Genomic DNA, 15,580 nt, shown 5'->3' with positions numbered 1-15,580 from the left:
AATTATCATATTTATTTGGTGTAATTATAAATAACAGTTTTCCTATAAATATTTTTTTTATATTAAATTTGTAAAATTCAGACTCAAAGCATGTCAGAGTGTCCACGAGATGGCGCCAGAAGACTATTTTTGAGCCCTTTGTAATTTAGTACTGGCCCTTTAAGAGGCGGGGATATCCGGACTGACTGTTTTGAATCTACAGAAATTCGGGCTCATTTCAGACGTGCTTGTTACAACATTTGAAGCTGAAATTGCGACCATTTTGGTCGCATATGCGCCTGAAAATTAATCTATGCGACCTCATAACATATTTGGGCGCATTAGTGCGACTGCAGATGGTTGTAGTGCGACCTGTTTTGATTTTTTGTAAAAACGTGCTGAATCGCTCTTCTCTGCCGCTATATTGGTTCATATTAGCTGTCAATCACTCAAGGTATTCCGCTGTCAGATGACAGGGAAGGAGCTTTTATGACCACGGGAAATGCAAACGGCTGAAGAGTAAAAACTTAAAGTCACACAGGTTTGCAAACCCCACCTAAAATTGAGGTGTAGATGAGAGAGATCGTGACACGTCACGTGGTGAATAATGATCCACCAGCTGAGTTCACTGAAACTGCGGCTCATAACAAAGACCAGTATTGCGCCGATGGTTAGTGCAAGAATCCTGCTCTGCCTGCTCATAAATTGGGTCGGCTGACTCGCCAGCTTTTCCACAAACACAGAAAAATGAAGATCATCTCAGACTGAACCTTTAAATTGACACAAACTGAAACCAAAACTTTTAAAGAGTGATAGAAGTGAGACTTTACTTTCTTTCTTTTGTCTATTCTTTTTTGAGGTGTATATTATTTTTTTATTTATTTACTGATGACTGCTTTGCAGCTTTCATCATTGAATTGAATTATTTATTATAATCTTTTGTTTGTTTTGTAGCAGAAATATTATTTATTAAATTGACATGCATATAAAAACAGCAGTACAAAATCAATATTTCTTACTGCAATGCTTCATTTTTGTTTGATGCAAACTATACAATTATTTTATATAAAGTAACAGACATTTTATAGCAGATAACCTACATTCATGCACATTCAAGGCAGTATCATAATGAGAAATGGAATTCATTGTTACTATTATTGTCATTTTCATCATCACTAATATTCTATAGCCTAATTATTAGACATTCATTTTAGAATTATTGCACACAAATATCAATGTCTTCGCAGCATCAGTTAGATAGTTGTTTCTGGTTTTTGTCAGTCCTATTGATGTTGTTTTAAAATACAATAAATCCCTTAAAAAGCAATTTGCAGCGGTGCTCATTCATTTTTGGTGGGTGCTCCTAAATTTTTTCTGGTGCTCCTAAATTTATTTTGGTGCCCCTGAATATTTGAAGTTGGGAGCACCGGTGCTACCAAGTAAAAAAGTTAATTTCGAGCCCTGTATATATATATATATATATATATATATATATATATATATATATATATATATATATATATATATATATATATATATATATATATATATATTCATACAGTTGATGTCAGAATTATTAGCTCCCCTGTTTATTTTTTCCCCAATTTCTGTTTAATGGAGGGAAGATTGTTTCAGCACATTTCTAAGCATAATAGTTTTAAAAACCTATTTCTAATTACTGATTTATTTTATCTTTGCCATGATGACATTAAATAATGTTTGACTTGATATTTTTCAAGACACTTCTATACAGCTTAAAGTCACATTTAAAGGCTTAACTAGGTTAATAAGGGTAACTAGGCAGGTTAGGGTAATTAGGCAAGTTATTTTATAACGATGGTTTGTTCTGTAGATTATCAAAAAAAAAAAATATCTTAAAGGGGATAATAATTGTGTCCCAAAAATGGTTTTTAAATAATTAATAACTGCTTTTATTCTAGCCGAAATAAAACAAATAAGACTTTCTCAAGAAGAAAAAATATTATCAGACATACAGTGAAAATTTCCTTGCTCTGTTAAACATAATTTGGGAAATATTTAAAAAAGGGAAAAAAAATCAACTGGGGGTTAATAATTCTGACTTCAACAGTGTATGTATATATATATATATATATATATATATATATATATATATATATATATATATATATATATATATATATATGTGTGTGTGTGTGTGTGTGTGTGTGTGTGTGTGTGTGTGTGTGTRTATATATATATATATATATATATATATACATACACACACACACATTTATGGTTAGGGTTATAAGGATTATTTCTTAATCCCCCTTTTATGTTGGCAAAAACATAAGTTTACTTCAGATATTTCTTTCAAAACAATATTCTGTACCGCAAAAGAGCCTTCTCCTCACTTGTGATAATGACAATGAAAGCCAAGCTTTTGGCCTATGCTGTACCAAAAAAAAAATAAAATCACCCAGGTGATGACAACTAAATATTACGATTATAACATTGTGTTAGTGCCAGTGGGGTGAAACAACGTCATTGGTCAGAATTAACCACGTGATGAAGATGGCCTAATATTGTATTTAATGCAATTTTCTTCCTGTAAACTGTATATAACTATATAACTATAACTATATATATAACGCTGCAAATTACTGTAAATTGACTGTACTCTATATTAACTGCAAAAATTATAAGACTAATTAAATAAAAGACAAATTAACTAAATGCATGTGCTATTGTTTCATTAGTATTTTAATTTAATATTTTTCTTTATATGATATTTATTATAATGTAATTTTGTTCAGATTATAATATATACTATAAATACTAACTATACTATAGTGATCTGCATTAAACAACCTGAACAAATCAGTCCTCTCTCTCTCTCTCTCTCTCTCTCTCTCTCTCTCTCTCTCTCTCTCGATTTGATCAAAAATGTAAATGAGGCCTTCCGATTAACAGTCCAGTGGACCCTAGCAACAGCCTAGAAACCACTCAGAACACCCTAGCAACTACCTAGGAATGCCTTAGCAACATCTTAGCAACCGCCTAGCAACCACTTCTCAACCGCTGTGCTTCCTGCCAACTGCCTTTGAGTCCCCGGCGCAGTCACGTTGGCTTTCTCAAGCCAACATCAAAGTTCGTCAACGAACTTTAGGTTCTAGTTATTATTATTATTATTATTATTCCGGCTTCTGACCAAAAAAAAGCAATCGCTTCTCCTCCCAGGGCTTAGATGCTACAAGCCCCAAATTTGGTCAAAAGCTGCCTACTGCTCATGAGATGGTTGCTGTATGTCCTCATCCTGATAAGATTTGTAGTTTTTGAATTAAAAATTTTTTAATTAAAAAATTGTATCGAGTATTTGGGGCATATAAAAAAGTATACAATCCTCAAATTTGGCCAAAAGATGTGTTTGAAATTACAGATAATTATCATATATATTTGGTGTAATTATAAATAACAGTTTTCCTATAAATATTTTTTTTATATTAAATTTGTAAAATTCAGACTCAAAGCGTGTCAGAGTGTCCACGAGATGGCGCCAGAAGACTATTTTTGAGCCCTTTGTAATTTAGTACTGGCCCTTTAAGAGGCGGGGATATCCGGACTGACTGTTTTGAATCTACAGAAATTCGGGCTCATTTCAGACGTGCTTGTTACAACATTTGAAGCTGAAATTGCGACCATTTTGGTCGCATATGCGCCTGAAAATTAATCTATGCGACCTCATAACATATTTGGGCGCATTAGTGCAACTGCTGATAATGGTTGTAGTGCGACCTGTTTTGATTTTTTGTAAAAACGTGCTGAATCGCTCTTCCCTGCCGCTATATTGGTTCATATTAGCTGTCAATCACTCAAGGTATTCCGCTGTCAGATGACAGGGAAGAAGCTTTTATGACCACGGGAAATGCAAACGGCTGAAGAGTGAAAACTTAAAGCACACAGGTTTGCAAACCCCACCTAAAATTGAGGTGTAGATGAGCGAGATCGTGACACGTCACGTGGTGAATAATGATCCACCAGCTGAGATCACTGAAACTGCGGCTCATAACAAAGACCAGTATTGCGATGGTTAGTGCAAGAATCCTGCTCTGCCTGCTCATAAATTGGGTCGGCTGACTCGCCAGCTTTTCCACTAACACAGAAACATGAAGATCATCTCAGACTGAACCTTTAAATTGACACAAACTGAAACCAAAACTTTTAAAGAGTGATAGTGAGACTTACTTTCTTTTGTCTATTCTTTTTGAGGTGTATATTATTTTTATATTTATTTACTGATGACTGCTTTGCAGCTTTCATCATTGAATTGAATTATTTATTATAATCTTTTGTTTGTTTTGTAGCAGAAATATTATTTATTAAATTGACATGCATATAAAAACAGCAGTACAAAATCAATATTTCTTACTGCAATGCTTCATTTTTGTTTGATGCAAACTATACAATTATTTTATATAAAGTAACAGACATTTTATAGCAGATAACCTACATTCATGCACATTCAAGGCAGTATCATAATGAGAAATGGAATTCATTGTTACTATTATTGTTATTTTCATCATCACTAATATTCTATGGCCTAATTATTAGACATTCATTTTAGAATTATTGCACACAAATATCAATGTCTTCGCAGCATTAGTTAGATAGTTGTTTCTGGTTTTTGTCAGTCCTATTGATGTTGTTTTAAAATACAATAAATCCCTTAAAAAGCAATTTGCAGCGGTGCTCGTTCATTTTTGGTGGGTGCTCCTAAATTTTTTCTGGTGCTCCTAAATTTATTTTGGTGCCCCTGAATATTTGAATTTGGGAGCACCGGTGCTACCAAGTAAAAAAGTTAATTTCGAGCCCTGTATATATATATATATATTCATACAGTTGATGTCAGAATTATTAGCTCCCCTGTTTATTTTTTCCCCAATTTCTGTTTAATGGAGGGAAGATTGTTTCAGCACATTTCTAAGCATAATAGTTTTAAAAACCTATTTCTAATTACTGATTTATTTTATCTTTGCCATGATGACATTAAATAATGTTTGACTTGATATTTTTCAAGACACTTCTATACAGCTTAAAGTCACATTTAAAGGCTTAACTAGGTTAATAAGGGTAACTAGGCAGGTTAGGGTAATTAGGCAAGTTATTTTATAACGATGGTTTGTTCTGTAGATTATCAAAAAAAAAAATATCTTAAAGGGGATAATAATTGTGTCCCAAAAATGGTTTTTAAATAATTAATAACTGCTTTTATTCTAGCCGAAATAAAACAAATAAGACTTTCTCAAGAAGAAAAAATATTATCAGACATACAGTGAAAATTTCCTTGCTCTGTTAAACACCATTTGGGAAATATTTAAAAAAGGGGGAAAAAAATCAACTGGGGGTTAATAATTCTGACTTCAACAGTGTATATATATATATATATGTATGTGTGTGTGTATGTATATATATATATATATATATATATATATATATATATATATATATATATATATATATACATACACACACACACATTTATGGTTAGAGTTATAAGGATTATTTTTTATCCCCCTTTTATGTTGGCAAAAACATAAGTTTACTTCAGATATTTCTTTCAAAACAGAATATTCTGTACCGCAAAAAAGCCTTCTCCTCACTTGTGATAATGACAATGAAAGCCAAGCTTTTGGCCTATGCTGTACCAAAAAAAAATAAAATCACCCAGGTGATGACAATTAAATATTACGATTATAACATTGTGTTAGTGGCCAGTGGGGTGAAACAACGTCATTGGTCAGAATTAACCACGTGATGAAGATGGCCTAATATTGTATTTAATGCGATTTTCTTCCTGTAAACTGTATATAACTATATAACTATAACTATATATATAACGCTGCAAATTACTGTAAATTGACTGTACTCTTTATTAACTGCAAAACTGATAAGACTGATTAAATAAAAGACAAATTAACTAAATGCATGTGCTATTGTTTCATTAGTATTTTAATTTAATATTTTTCTTTATATGATATTTATTATAATGTAATTTTGTTCAGATTATAATATATACTATAAATACTAACTATACTATAGTGATCTGCATTAAACAACCTGAACAAATCAGTTCTCTCTCTCTCTCTCTCTCTCTCTCTCGATTTGATCAAAAATGTAAATGAGGCCTTCCGATTAACAGTCCAGTGGACCCTAGCAACAGCCTAGAAACCACTCAGAACACCCTAGCAACTACCTAGGAATGCCTTAGCAACATCTTAGCAACCGCCTAGCAACCACTTCTCAACCGCTGTGCTTCCTGCCAACTGCCTTTGAGTCCCCGGCGCAGTCACGTTGGCTTTCTCAAGCCAACATCAAAGTTCGTCAACGAACTTTAGGTTCTAGTTAGGCTGGCTTGTCAAAGCCAGACTACTGAAATGCTATTTAAACTTATTATTATATTTTTTATTATTCTTCTGAGACTAAATTTCTGACTCTATCTCCTCCTAGAGCTTTTGAGCTATTACCACCAAACTCGCTCCAGACCTCCAAACTATTCTGACTCGTGTTGCTATATCTCCTCAGACTGATCCGACTTTCGGTTTTCCGAAAAACGTCCCGGGACTGTCGGAAAAATCCCATAGGCTTAACATTGGATCAAACTTTGTGACCTCGTAACTCTGCGTCAGACTGTCACACAGACTTCTAACTGAGCTCATTTAACTCAGACTATCAAACTGCCAATGACTGATCACCTTTAAACTTTCTAGCCACGCCCTAGCAACCACTTTTTGACCCTAGTAACTGTCCCATAGACTTCTATTCAAAAGACTCTCATTGACTTAACATGGGATCAAACTTTATGAGCTCATAACTCTGCATCAGACTGTCATACAGACTAATGGCTGAGCTCATTTAACTCAGTCTAGCCAGCAGCCAATCACTGATGGCCTTTTAACTTTCTAGCCACACCCCTAACTACCACATACTGCACCCTAGCAACTGTCCTATAGAATGTAATTAGCTGTGCTATTAAATGCTTATAATTCTAACATCCTAATGACATGCCAATCATGCTAGCAACATGCTACTCATATGCTAATCATGCTAATGACATGCTAACTCATACTGGAAACATGCTAATGACATGCTAATTTGTACTAGAATCATGCTAGTAACATGCTAATTCATACTAGACTCACGTTAATAACTGGCCTACATGCATATCTTTGCTTAGCAGTGTCCTATTGACTTGGGGGATGGCTCATCTGACTCAGACAACCAATGAGCATCTCAATATGATAATGAAGCTCACAAGCCACGCCCCCAAATTGATTCCATAGACTTCCATTAAAATAGGCCAAGATGCATATCTTTGCATAGCAGTGTCATAGAGACATGGGGGTTGGTTCATTTGACTTAGACAGCCAACCACATTCAAGTTCCCTCTGTAACCTCGCCCATAGCAACAAAACAGAGTACCCTAACAACCATTCATCAACAGCTATATCCCAGCATCGGAACATCGTAGAGACTTGGAGATTGGCTCGTTTGACTCATGCTAGCAAACGGAACTTTCTATATGCTACACATGCTAGCAGTGATTAGCTACATGCTAATATTGACTAGCCAAGTACTGTAACTTGCTAGAAATGCTTACTAAGTGTAAATGTTTTATCAAGCATGTATGTGGGGATGGCCTAGTAACCACCCAGGGTACCCTAGCAACTGCCTAGCAACCACCCAAATTACCCTAGCAACTGCCTAGCAACCACCTAGCAACGGCCTAGTAATGCCTTAGTAAGGGCCTAGCGACCAATCAGGACACCCTAGCAACCGCCTAGCAACGCCTTAGCAACCACTCAGAATACCCTAGCAACCACCTAGCAACACCTTAGCAACCACCTAGCAACCACTTGGGACACCTTAGCAACCGCTTAGCAACACCTTAGCAACCACTCAGAACACCCTAGCAACTGCCTAGCAACGCCTTAGCAACCACCTAGCAACCACTCAGGACACCCTAGAAACCACCTAGCAACACCTTAGCAACCATCTAGCAACCACTTGGGATACCTTAGCAACCGCCTAACAACACCTTAGCAACCACCTAGCAACCAGTCAGAACACCCTAGCAACCGCCTAGCAACGCCTTAGCAAACACCTAGCAACCAATCAGGACACCCTAGCAACCACCTAGCAACACCTTAGCAACCACCTAGCAACCACTCAGGACACCCTAGCAACCGCCTAGCAACGCCTTAGCAACGACTCAGAATACCCTAGCAACCACCTAGCAACACTTAGCAACCGCCTAGCGACCACTTAAGACTCCTTAGCAACCACCTACCAACCACTCAGAACACCCTAGCAACCACCTAGCAACACCTTAGTAACAACCTAGCAACCACTTAGAACACCCTTGCAACCGCCTAGCAACACCTTAGCAACCACCTAGCAACCACTCAGGACACCATAGTAACCACCTAGCAACACCTTAGCAACCACCTAACAACCTCTCAGAACACCCTAGCAACCGCCTAGCAACACTTAGCAACCGCCTAGCGACCACTTAAGACTCCTTAGCAACCACCTACCAACCACTCAGAACACCCTAGCAACCACCTAGCAACACCTTAGTAACAACCTAGCATCCATTCAGAACACCCTAGCAACCACCTAGCAACATCTTAGCAACCACACAGAACACCCTAGCAACCGCCTAGCAAGACCTTAGCAACCACCTAGCAACCAATCAGAGCACCCTAGCAACTGCCTAGCAACAACCTAGCAACCACTCAGAACACCCTAGCAACCGCCTAGCAATGCCTTAGCAACCACCTAGCAACCACTCAGAACACCATAGCAACCACCTAGCAACACCCTAGCAACCGCCTAGCAACATCTTAGCAACCACATAGCAACCACTCAGGACACCCTAACAACTGCCTAGCAACGACTTAGCAACCACTCAGAATACCCTAGCAACCACCTAAGCATGGTATGTGACATGCTAATTCATACTAGAATCATGCTAGTAACATGCTAATTCATACTACAATCATGCTAATGACATGCTAATTCATACTAGAATCATGCTAATAACATGCTAATTCATACTAGAATCATGCTAGTAACATGCTAATGAATGCTAGAATCATGCTAATAACATGCTAATTCACGCTAGAATCATGCTAGTAACATGCTAATTCATACTATAATCATGCTAATAACATGCTAATTCATGCTAGAATCATGCGAGTAACATGCTAATTCATGCTAGAATCATTCTAGTAACATGCTAATTCATACTAGAATCATGCTAATTCATTCTAGAATCATGCTAATAACCTGCTAATTCATACTAGAATCATGCTAGTAACAGGCTAATTCATACTAGAATCATGCTAGTAACATGCTAATGCATGCTAGAATCATGCTAGTAACATGCTAATTCATGCTAGAATCATACTAGTAACATGCTAATTCATGCTAGAATCATGCTAGTAACATGCTAATTTATACTAGAATCATGCTAGTAACATGCTAATTCATGCTAGAATCATGCTAGTGACATGCTAATTTATACTAGAATCATGCTAATAAAATGCTAATTTGTACTACACTCATGCTAATAACATGCTTATCCATGCTAGAATCCTGCTAATTCATGCTAGAATCATGCTAATAACATGCTACTTATACTTTTTCAAACTGTTTTTAAACTAAATAAACTATTACCAACAGGCTTTGTCAAGCCAGCCTCAAAGTTTGTCTCGACGAACTTTACTGTCTAGTTATTATTCTTCTTCTTCTTCTTCTTCTTCTTCTTCTTATTCTTCTGAGACTAATTTTAAAGTGTATCTCCTCCTAAACTTTTCAAGCTTCATACTTCAAACTTTCGTCAAACCTTCAAACTGGTCTGACTCGGGTTGCTATATCTGTTCCAACTGATCCGTCTTTCGGTTTTCCGAAAAACGACCCGGAAAATTCCCAAAATTCCCATTGACTTAACATTGGGTCAAACTTTGTGACCTCATAACTCTGCATCAGACTGTCCTACAGACTTCTAACTGGGCTCATTTAACTCAGTCTAGCCAGCAGCCAATAACTGATGACCTTTAAACTTACTAGCCACTCCCTAGCAACCACTTTTGGCACCCTAGCAACTGTCCCATAGACTTCCATTGTAAAAGACTGCCATTGACTTAACATTGGGTCAACCTTTGTGAGCTCATAACTCTGCATCAGACTGTCCTACAGACTAGAGTCAGGCCCCATTCAACTCAGTCTAGTCAGCAGCCAATCACTGATGACCTTTAGACTTACTAGCCACTCCCTAGCAACCACTTATGGCACCCTAGCAACTGTCCCGTAGACTTCCATTACAAAAGACTCTCATTGACTTAACATGGGATCAAACTTTGTGAGCTCATAACTCTGCATCAGACTGTCATAGAGACTAATGGCTGAGCTCATTTAACTCAGTCTAGCCAGCAGCCAATCACTGATGGCCTTTTAACTTTCTAGCCACACCCCTAACCACCACATACTGCACCCTAGCAACTGTCCTATAGAATGTAATTAGCTGTGCTATCAAATGCTCATAATTCTAACATGCTAATAACATGCCAATCATGCTAGCAACATGCTACTCATATGCTAATCATGCTAATGACATGCTAACTCATACTGGAAACATGCTAATGACATGCTAATTTGTACTAGAATCATGTTAGTAACATGCTAATTCAAACTAGACTCATGTTAATAACTGGCCTACATGCATATCTTTGCATAGCAGTGTCCTATTGACTTGGGGGATGGCTCATCTGACTCAGACAACCAATGAGCATCTCAATATGATAATGAAGCTCACAAGCCACGCCCCCAAATTGATTCCATAGACTTCCATTAAAATAGGCCAAGATGCATATCTTTGCATAGCAGTGTCATAGAGACATGGGGGTTGGTTCATTCGACTAAGACAACCAACCACATTCAAGTTCACTCTGTAACCTCGCCCATAGCAACAAAACAGAGTACCCTAGCAACCATTCATCAACAGCTATATCTCAGCATCAGAACATCGTAGAGACTTGGAGATTGGCTCGTTTGACTCATGCTAGCAAACGGAACTTCCTATATGCTACACATGCTAGCAGTGACTAGCTACATGCTAATATTGACTAGCCCAGTACTGTAACTTGCTAGAAATGCTTACTAAGTATAAATGTTTTATCAATCATGTATGTGAGGCTTGCCTAGTAACCAACCAGGGTACCCTAGCAACTGCCAAGCAACCACCCAAATTACCCTAGCAACCGCCTAGCAACCACCTAGCAACGGCCTAGTAATGCCTTAGTAAGGGCCTAGCGACCACTCAGGACACCCTAGCAACCGCCTAGCAACGCCTTAGCAACCACTCAGAATACCTTAGCAACCACTCAGAATACCTTAGCAACCACCTAGCAACACCTTAGCAACCACCTAGCAACCACTTGGGACACCTTAGCAACCGCCTAGCAACACCTTAGCAACCACCTAGCAACCACTCAGAACACCCTAGCAACTGCCTAGCAACGCCTTAGCAACCACCTAGCAACCACTCAGAACACCCTAGCAACCGCCTAGCAACACCTTAGCAACCACCTAGCAACCACTCAGGACTCCCTAGCAACCACCTAGCAACACCTTAGCAACCACCTAGCAACCACTCAGGACACCCTAGCAACCACCTAGCAACGCCTTAGCAACCACTCAGAATACCCTAGCAACCACCTAGCAACCACTTAGGACACCTTAGCAACCACCTAGCAACACCTTAGCAACCACTCAGAACACCCTAGCAACCGCCTAGCAACACCTTAGCAACCACCTAGCAACCACTCAGAATACCCTAGCGACCACCTTGCAACACCTTAGTAACCACTTAGCAACTAGTCAGAACACCTTAGCAACTGCCTAGCACCACCTTAGCAACCACCTAGCAACCACTCAAAACACCCTAGCAACCGTCTAGCAACACCCTAGCAACCACCTAGCAACTAGTCAGACCACCTTAGCAACTGCCTTGCACCACCTTAGCAACCACCTAGCAACCACTTAAAACACCCTAGCAACCGCCTAGTAAAATGCTAATTCATGCTAGAATCATGCTAACAACATGCTAATTCATGCTAGAATCATGCTAGTAACATGCTAATTTATGCTAGATTTATGCTAACAACATGCTAATTCATGCTAGAATCATGCTAGTAACATGCTAATTCATGCTAGAATCATGCTAACAACATGCTAATTCATGTAAGAATCATGCTACTAACATGCTAATTCATGCTAGAATTATCCTAGTAGCATGCTAATTCATGCTAGAATCATGCTAGTAACATGCTAATTCAACCACTTCAAACTTTCAGATTCAGCTTTTCAAGCCACCATAAAGTTTGTCCTCAAACTTTAATATCTAGTTTTTAGTTTCAATCTTATTGTAGAATGGAGTCTTTTTAGATGAATGATGTGATACTTGTTTATGACAAAGTCTGGAATGTTCGCATGCTCAAAAAATAAAAATATAATTTTCTTCCACTTATCCAAAACAGAGGTAACTTTTAAATGATGATATTGATAAATAGGTCTGAGTTAATGGGCTTCTACATGGCGTTTGTCCAATACATTGAAGTCCAATCAAACGAAGGGTCAATCTGTGCAAGAAACTGAATTTTTACAATTTATTTTTACATTATATCAGTAATCACTTTACAACACAATCTTTAGTAGGACATAGTTTTATCAGTTTAGAACAGTGTTTTATAGTTAAACATTTAAATTTCTTTAGTACTTTATGGTGAAACAATTATTCATTTTTATAGCAAATTCATTACTTTGGAATATTTTAATAATTTTAGAAATCTGTGGAGTTAGTAGTATGTTTGTATAATTTAAGAATGGTCTCTTTATTATCTATGGAATATGTAAATTATTTAGAATGGAAATTTTTTTGTGAAACATTTTAATAGTTTTAGATCAGACTTTTTTATGGTGAAACATTAATAAAAAAAAAAAATGAAGACATCTTTAATGAGGAATATTTGCATTGAAATAAATGACTATATTAGATATTTAGTATTTGAGTAATTTGAAAGGCTTTAAATAAATATATATATATATATATATATATATATATATATATATATATATATATATATATATATATATATATATATATATATATAATTTAAACCATTATTAACATCGATTTCACATATTTAAAAAAAATTATGACATTTGTTGAACACAAATGAAGATATTTATATACATTTAAACTGTTCTTACCATTCATTTATAGTTTTTGAAAAAAATAAAACAATATGAACTTAATTAGAGACATAGAAAAACAACATTTTATCACTTTTATAGTGATACTCAAACACGCGTGCTGTAGTCTAATTAAATTGTCCAGAAACGTTGAAGTGACCGTAGATCATTCTCGTTCCGTGGCTTTGTACACATACCCATGTTTACTGTTAGTGTTAGCAATCTCCCTCAAAATACAGTACATCCACCACTCCCCAAATGGAAACCTATTTCCGTTGAGGAAAGAACCTAAACAATTTGAGCGTTTAGTACTGAAAAATATGAGCTAATGTGGTTAACAGAGGGTACGGGTGGGTATGCAGTCCTGCGGTCAGAGCTGGAACTGACGCTGCCGTGTTGTGTCTTGCTCTGCCTGTGTATGTCTGTGTCACATGTGTGTTTCTCTTGCTCAGATCAACCACAAGTATCCAGAGAGAAGACTTCTGGTGGCAGAAGCATGTGGAGCCCTGGCCCCTTATTTACCAGTAAGAGACTCTGTTCCTCTAAATATAAAAGCAGTCTTACTGGGACGCATTAATCATGTCTGCTTTTCAACAATGTCACAGTTAGTGATCGGTAAACTCTAAACGTCCAAGAGCACATTGAAATAATCAAATAATAATGATCATATAATCAAACTGACGAATATCAGTATAGCGGAGTCTCTCTTCTCGTTTGTGTTCACTTTGATCATGCGTGTGTTGCTATGGAGACATGCTGTTTGTTTGTTGTGGCGGTAAATCATATAGTTATGGTCGCAGCACTCGGCGGGTGGTTTATTAGTGCTATGAAGCACTAGTTTGTGTATATATGTGAACTGATTTGGCTGAAAATGGAGCTTTGATTTGTTGGCTTTGTGCCTTTTTGCCATTCAGTGCTCTTGGCAGTAATGGACTGTCTGATGTTTTCTTGTTTCATTATGAATAGGAAAACCAAATAAGCAAACTAGAAATTTCCAGTGAATTTTGGGGTCTAACAGAAAAAAAAACTAGCTCTGGATTTTTAAAGGGAGAGTTCACTTAATTTAAAATCTGTCAAGATTTTTGCTCATGGTCAAAACACAAATTAAGAACTTTTTCATATAATCAGAGAGCTTTCTGACCCTTGATAGACAGCAAATGTCTTGGCGATTTCAAAGTTGAAAAAGTTACTGAAAATATTTTCAAAACATAAAAAATACAATACATTTCAACTGTAATTTTACTGCCATGAGAATACTGTTGTATGCATATAATAAATTAAACAAATAATTAACAATATATCTAAAAATAAATAAATAAAAAATAAATATGTATATTATATTATTATCATTATATTTTTATTTTTTTATATACACTACCTGACAAAAATCTTGTCGTTGATCCCAGTTGTAAGAGCAACAAATAATAACTTGATTTCTATTTCAATCATCTGTTGAACTGCGTCCCAATCATCTCAAATACTGCAAAAGAAATCTTTCAAGTTTGGTGAAGGAAAAATTATAGTTTGGAATTACATTCAGTGTGGGGAAATGCAAGAGATCAGCAGAGTGGATGATAACATCAACAACCTGAGGTATCAAGACATTTGTGCTGCCCATTACATTACAAACCACAGGAGAGGGCAAATTCTTCAGTAGGATAGCGCTCCTCATACTTAAGCCTCCACATCAAAGTTCCTAAAAGCAAAGAAAGTCAAGGTACTGCAGAATTGGCCAGCCCAGTCACCAGGCATCAACAAAATTGAGCATGTCTGGGGTAAGATGAAGGAGGAGGCATTAAAGATGAATTCAAAGAATCTTGATGAACTCTGGGAGTTCTGCAAGAACGCTTTCTTTGCCATTCCAGATGACTTCATTAATAAGTTATTTGAATAATTGTAGAGATGTATGGATGCGGTCATTCAAGCTCATGGAGGTCATACACAATATTTATTTTTTCCCACTGCACCATGACTTTATATTCTATACTGTACATTATTTCTGTTAAGTGACAAGACTTACAGACCTAATTAAATTACTTACTGTCCTAATTAAGTTATTAAAAATCAAGACTTGATCATATTTTATTATGGGAAAACAAGCGTATAAAAATAAAAAAAATAAAGACAAATATTATTTGACTATATCAGGGCTCGAAATTGCGACCGAAATTTTATCTATGCGACCTTAAAATATATTTGGGAGCATTTTTGCGAGTCTATAAAATTGTTGTGTGCGACCAGTTTTTACTGCAAAATGTTCACCACATGCGCGGATTCGGGAGACATTTATGCCGAATGCATCTCTAAGCTGCGCTTGAAACGCGAA

General features: G+C 36.7%; 1 protein-coding gene across 31 annotated transcripts in view; it reads left to right on the top strand.

Annotated features, from left to right (window-relative positions):
- The window catches only part of relch (RAB11 binding and LisH domain, coiled-coil and HEAT repeat containing), a 158,506-nt gene that overhangs the window by 97,388 nt on the left and 45,538 nt on the right, over positions 1–15,580 (top strand). For all 31 annotated transcript variants that reach the window (XM_073940157.1, XM_073940156.1, XM_073940155.1 and 28 more), the window contains 1 exon segment: positions 13,707–13,778. In XM_073940157.1, coding sequence (XP_073796258.1) covers positions 13,707–13,778 — 72 coding nt within the window.

This window comes from Danio rerio, chromosome 24 (assembly GCF_049306965.1).
Source record: "Danio rerio strain Tuebingen ecotype United States chromosome 24, GRCz12tu, whole genome shotgun sequence".
Taxonomy (NCBI): Eukaryota; Metazoa; Chordata; class Actinopteri; order Cypriniformes; family Danionidae; genus Danio; species Danio rerio.
The sequence above is the reverse complement of the archived record's forward strand: the minus strand, read 5'-3'. Positions and strand labels throughout refer to the sequence as shown.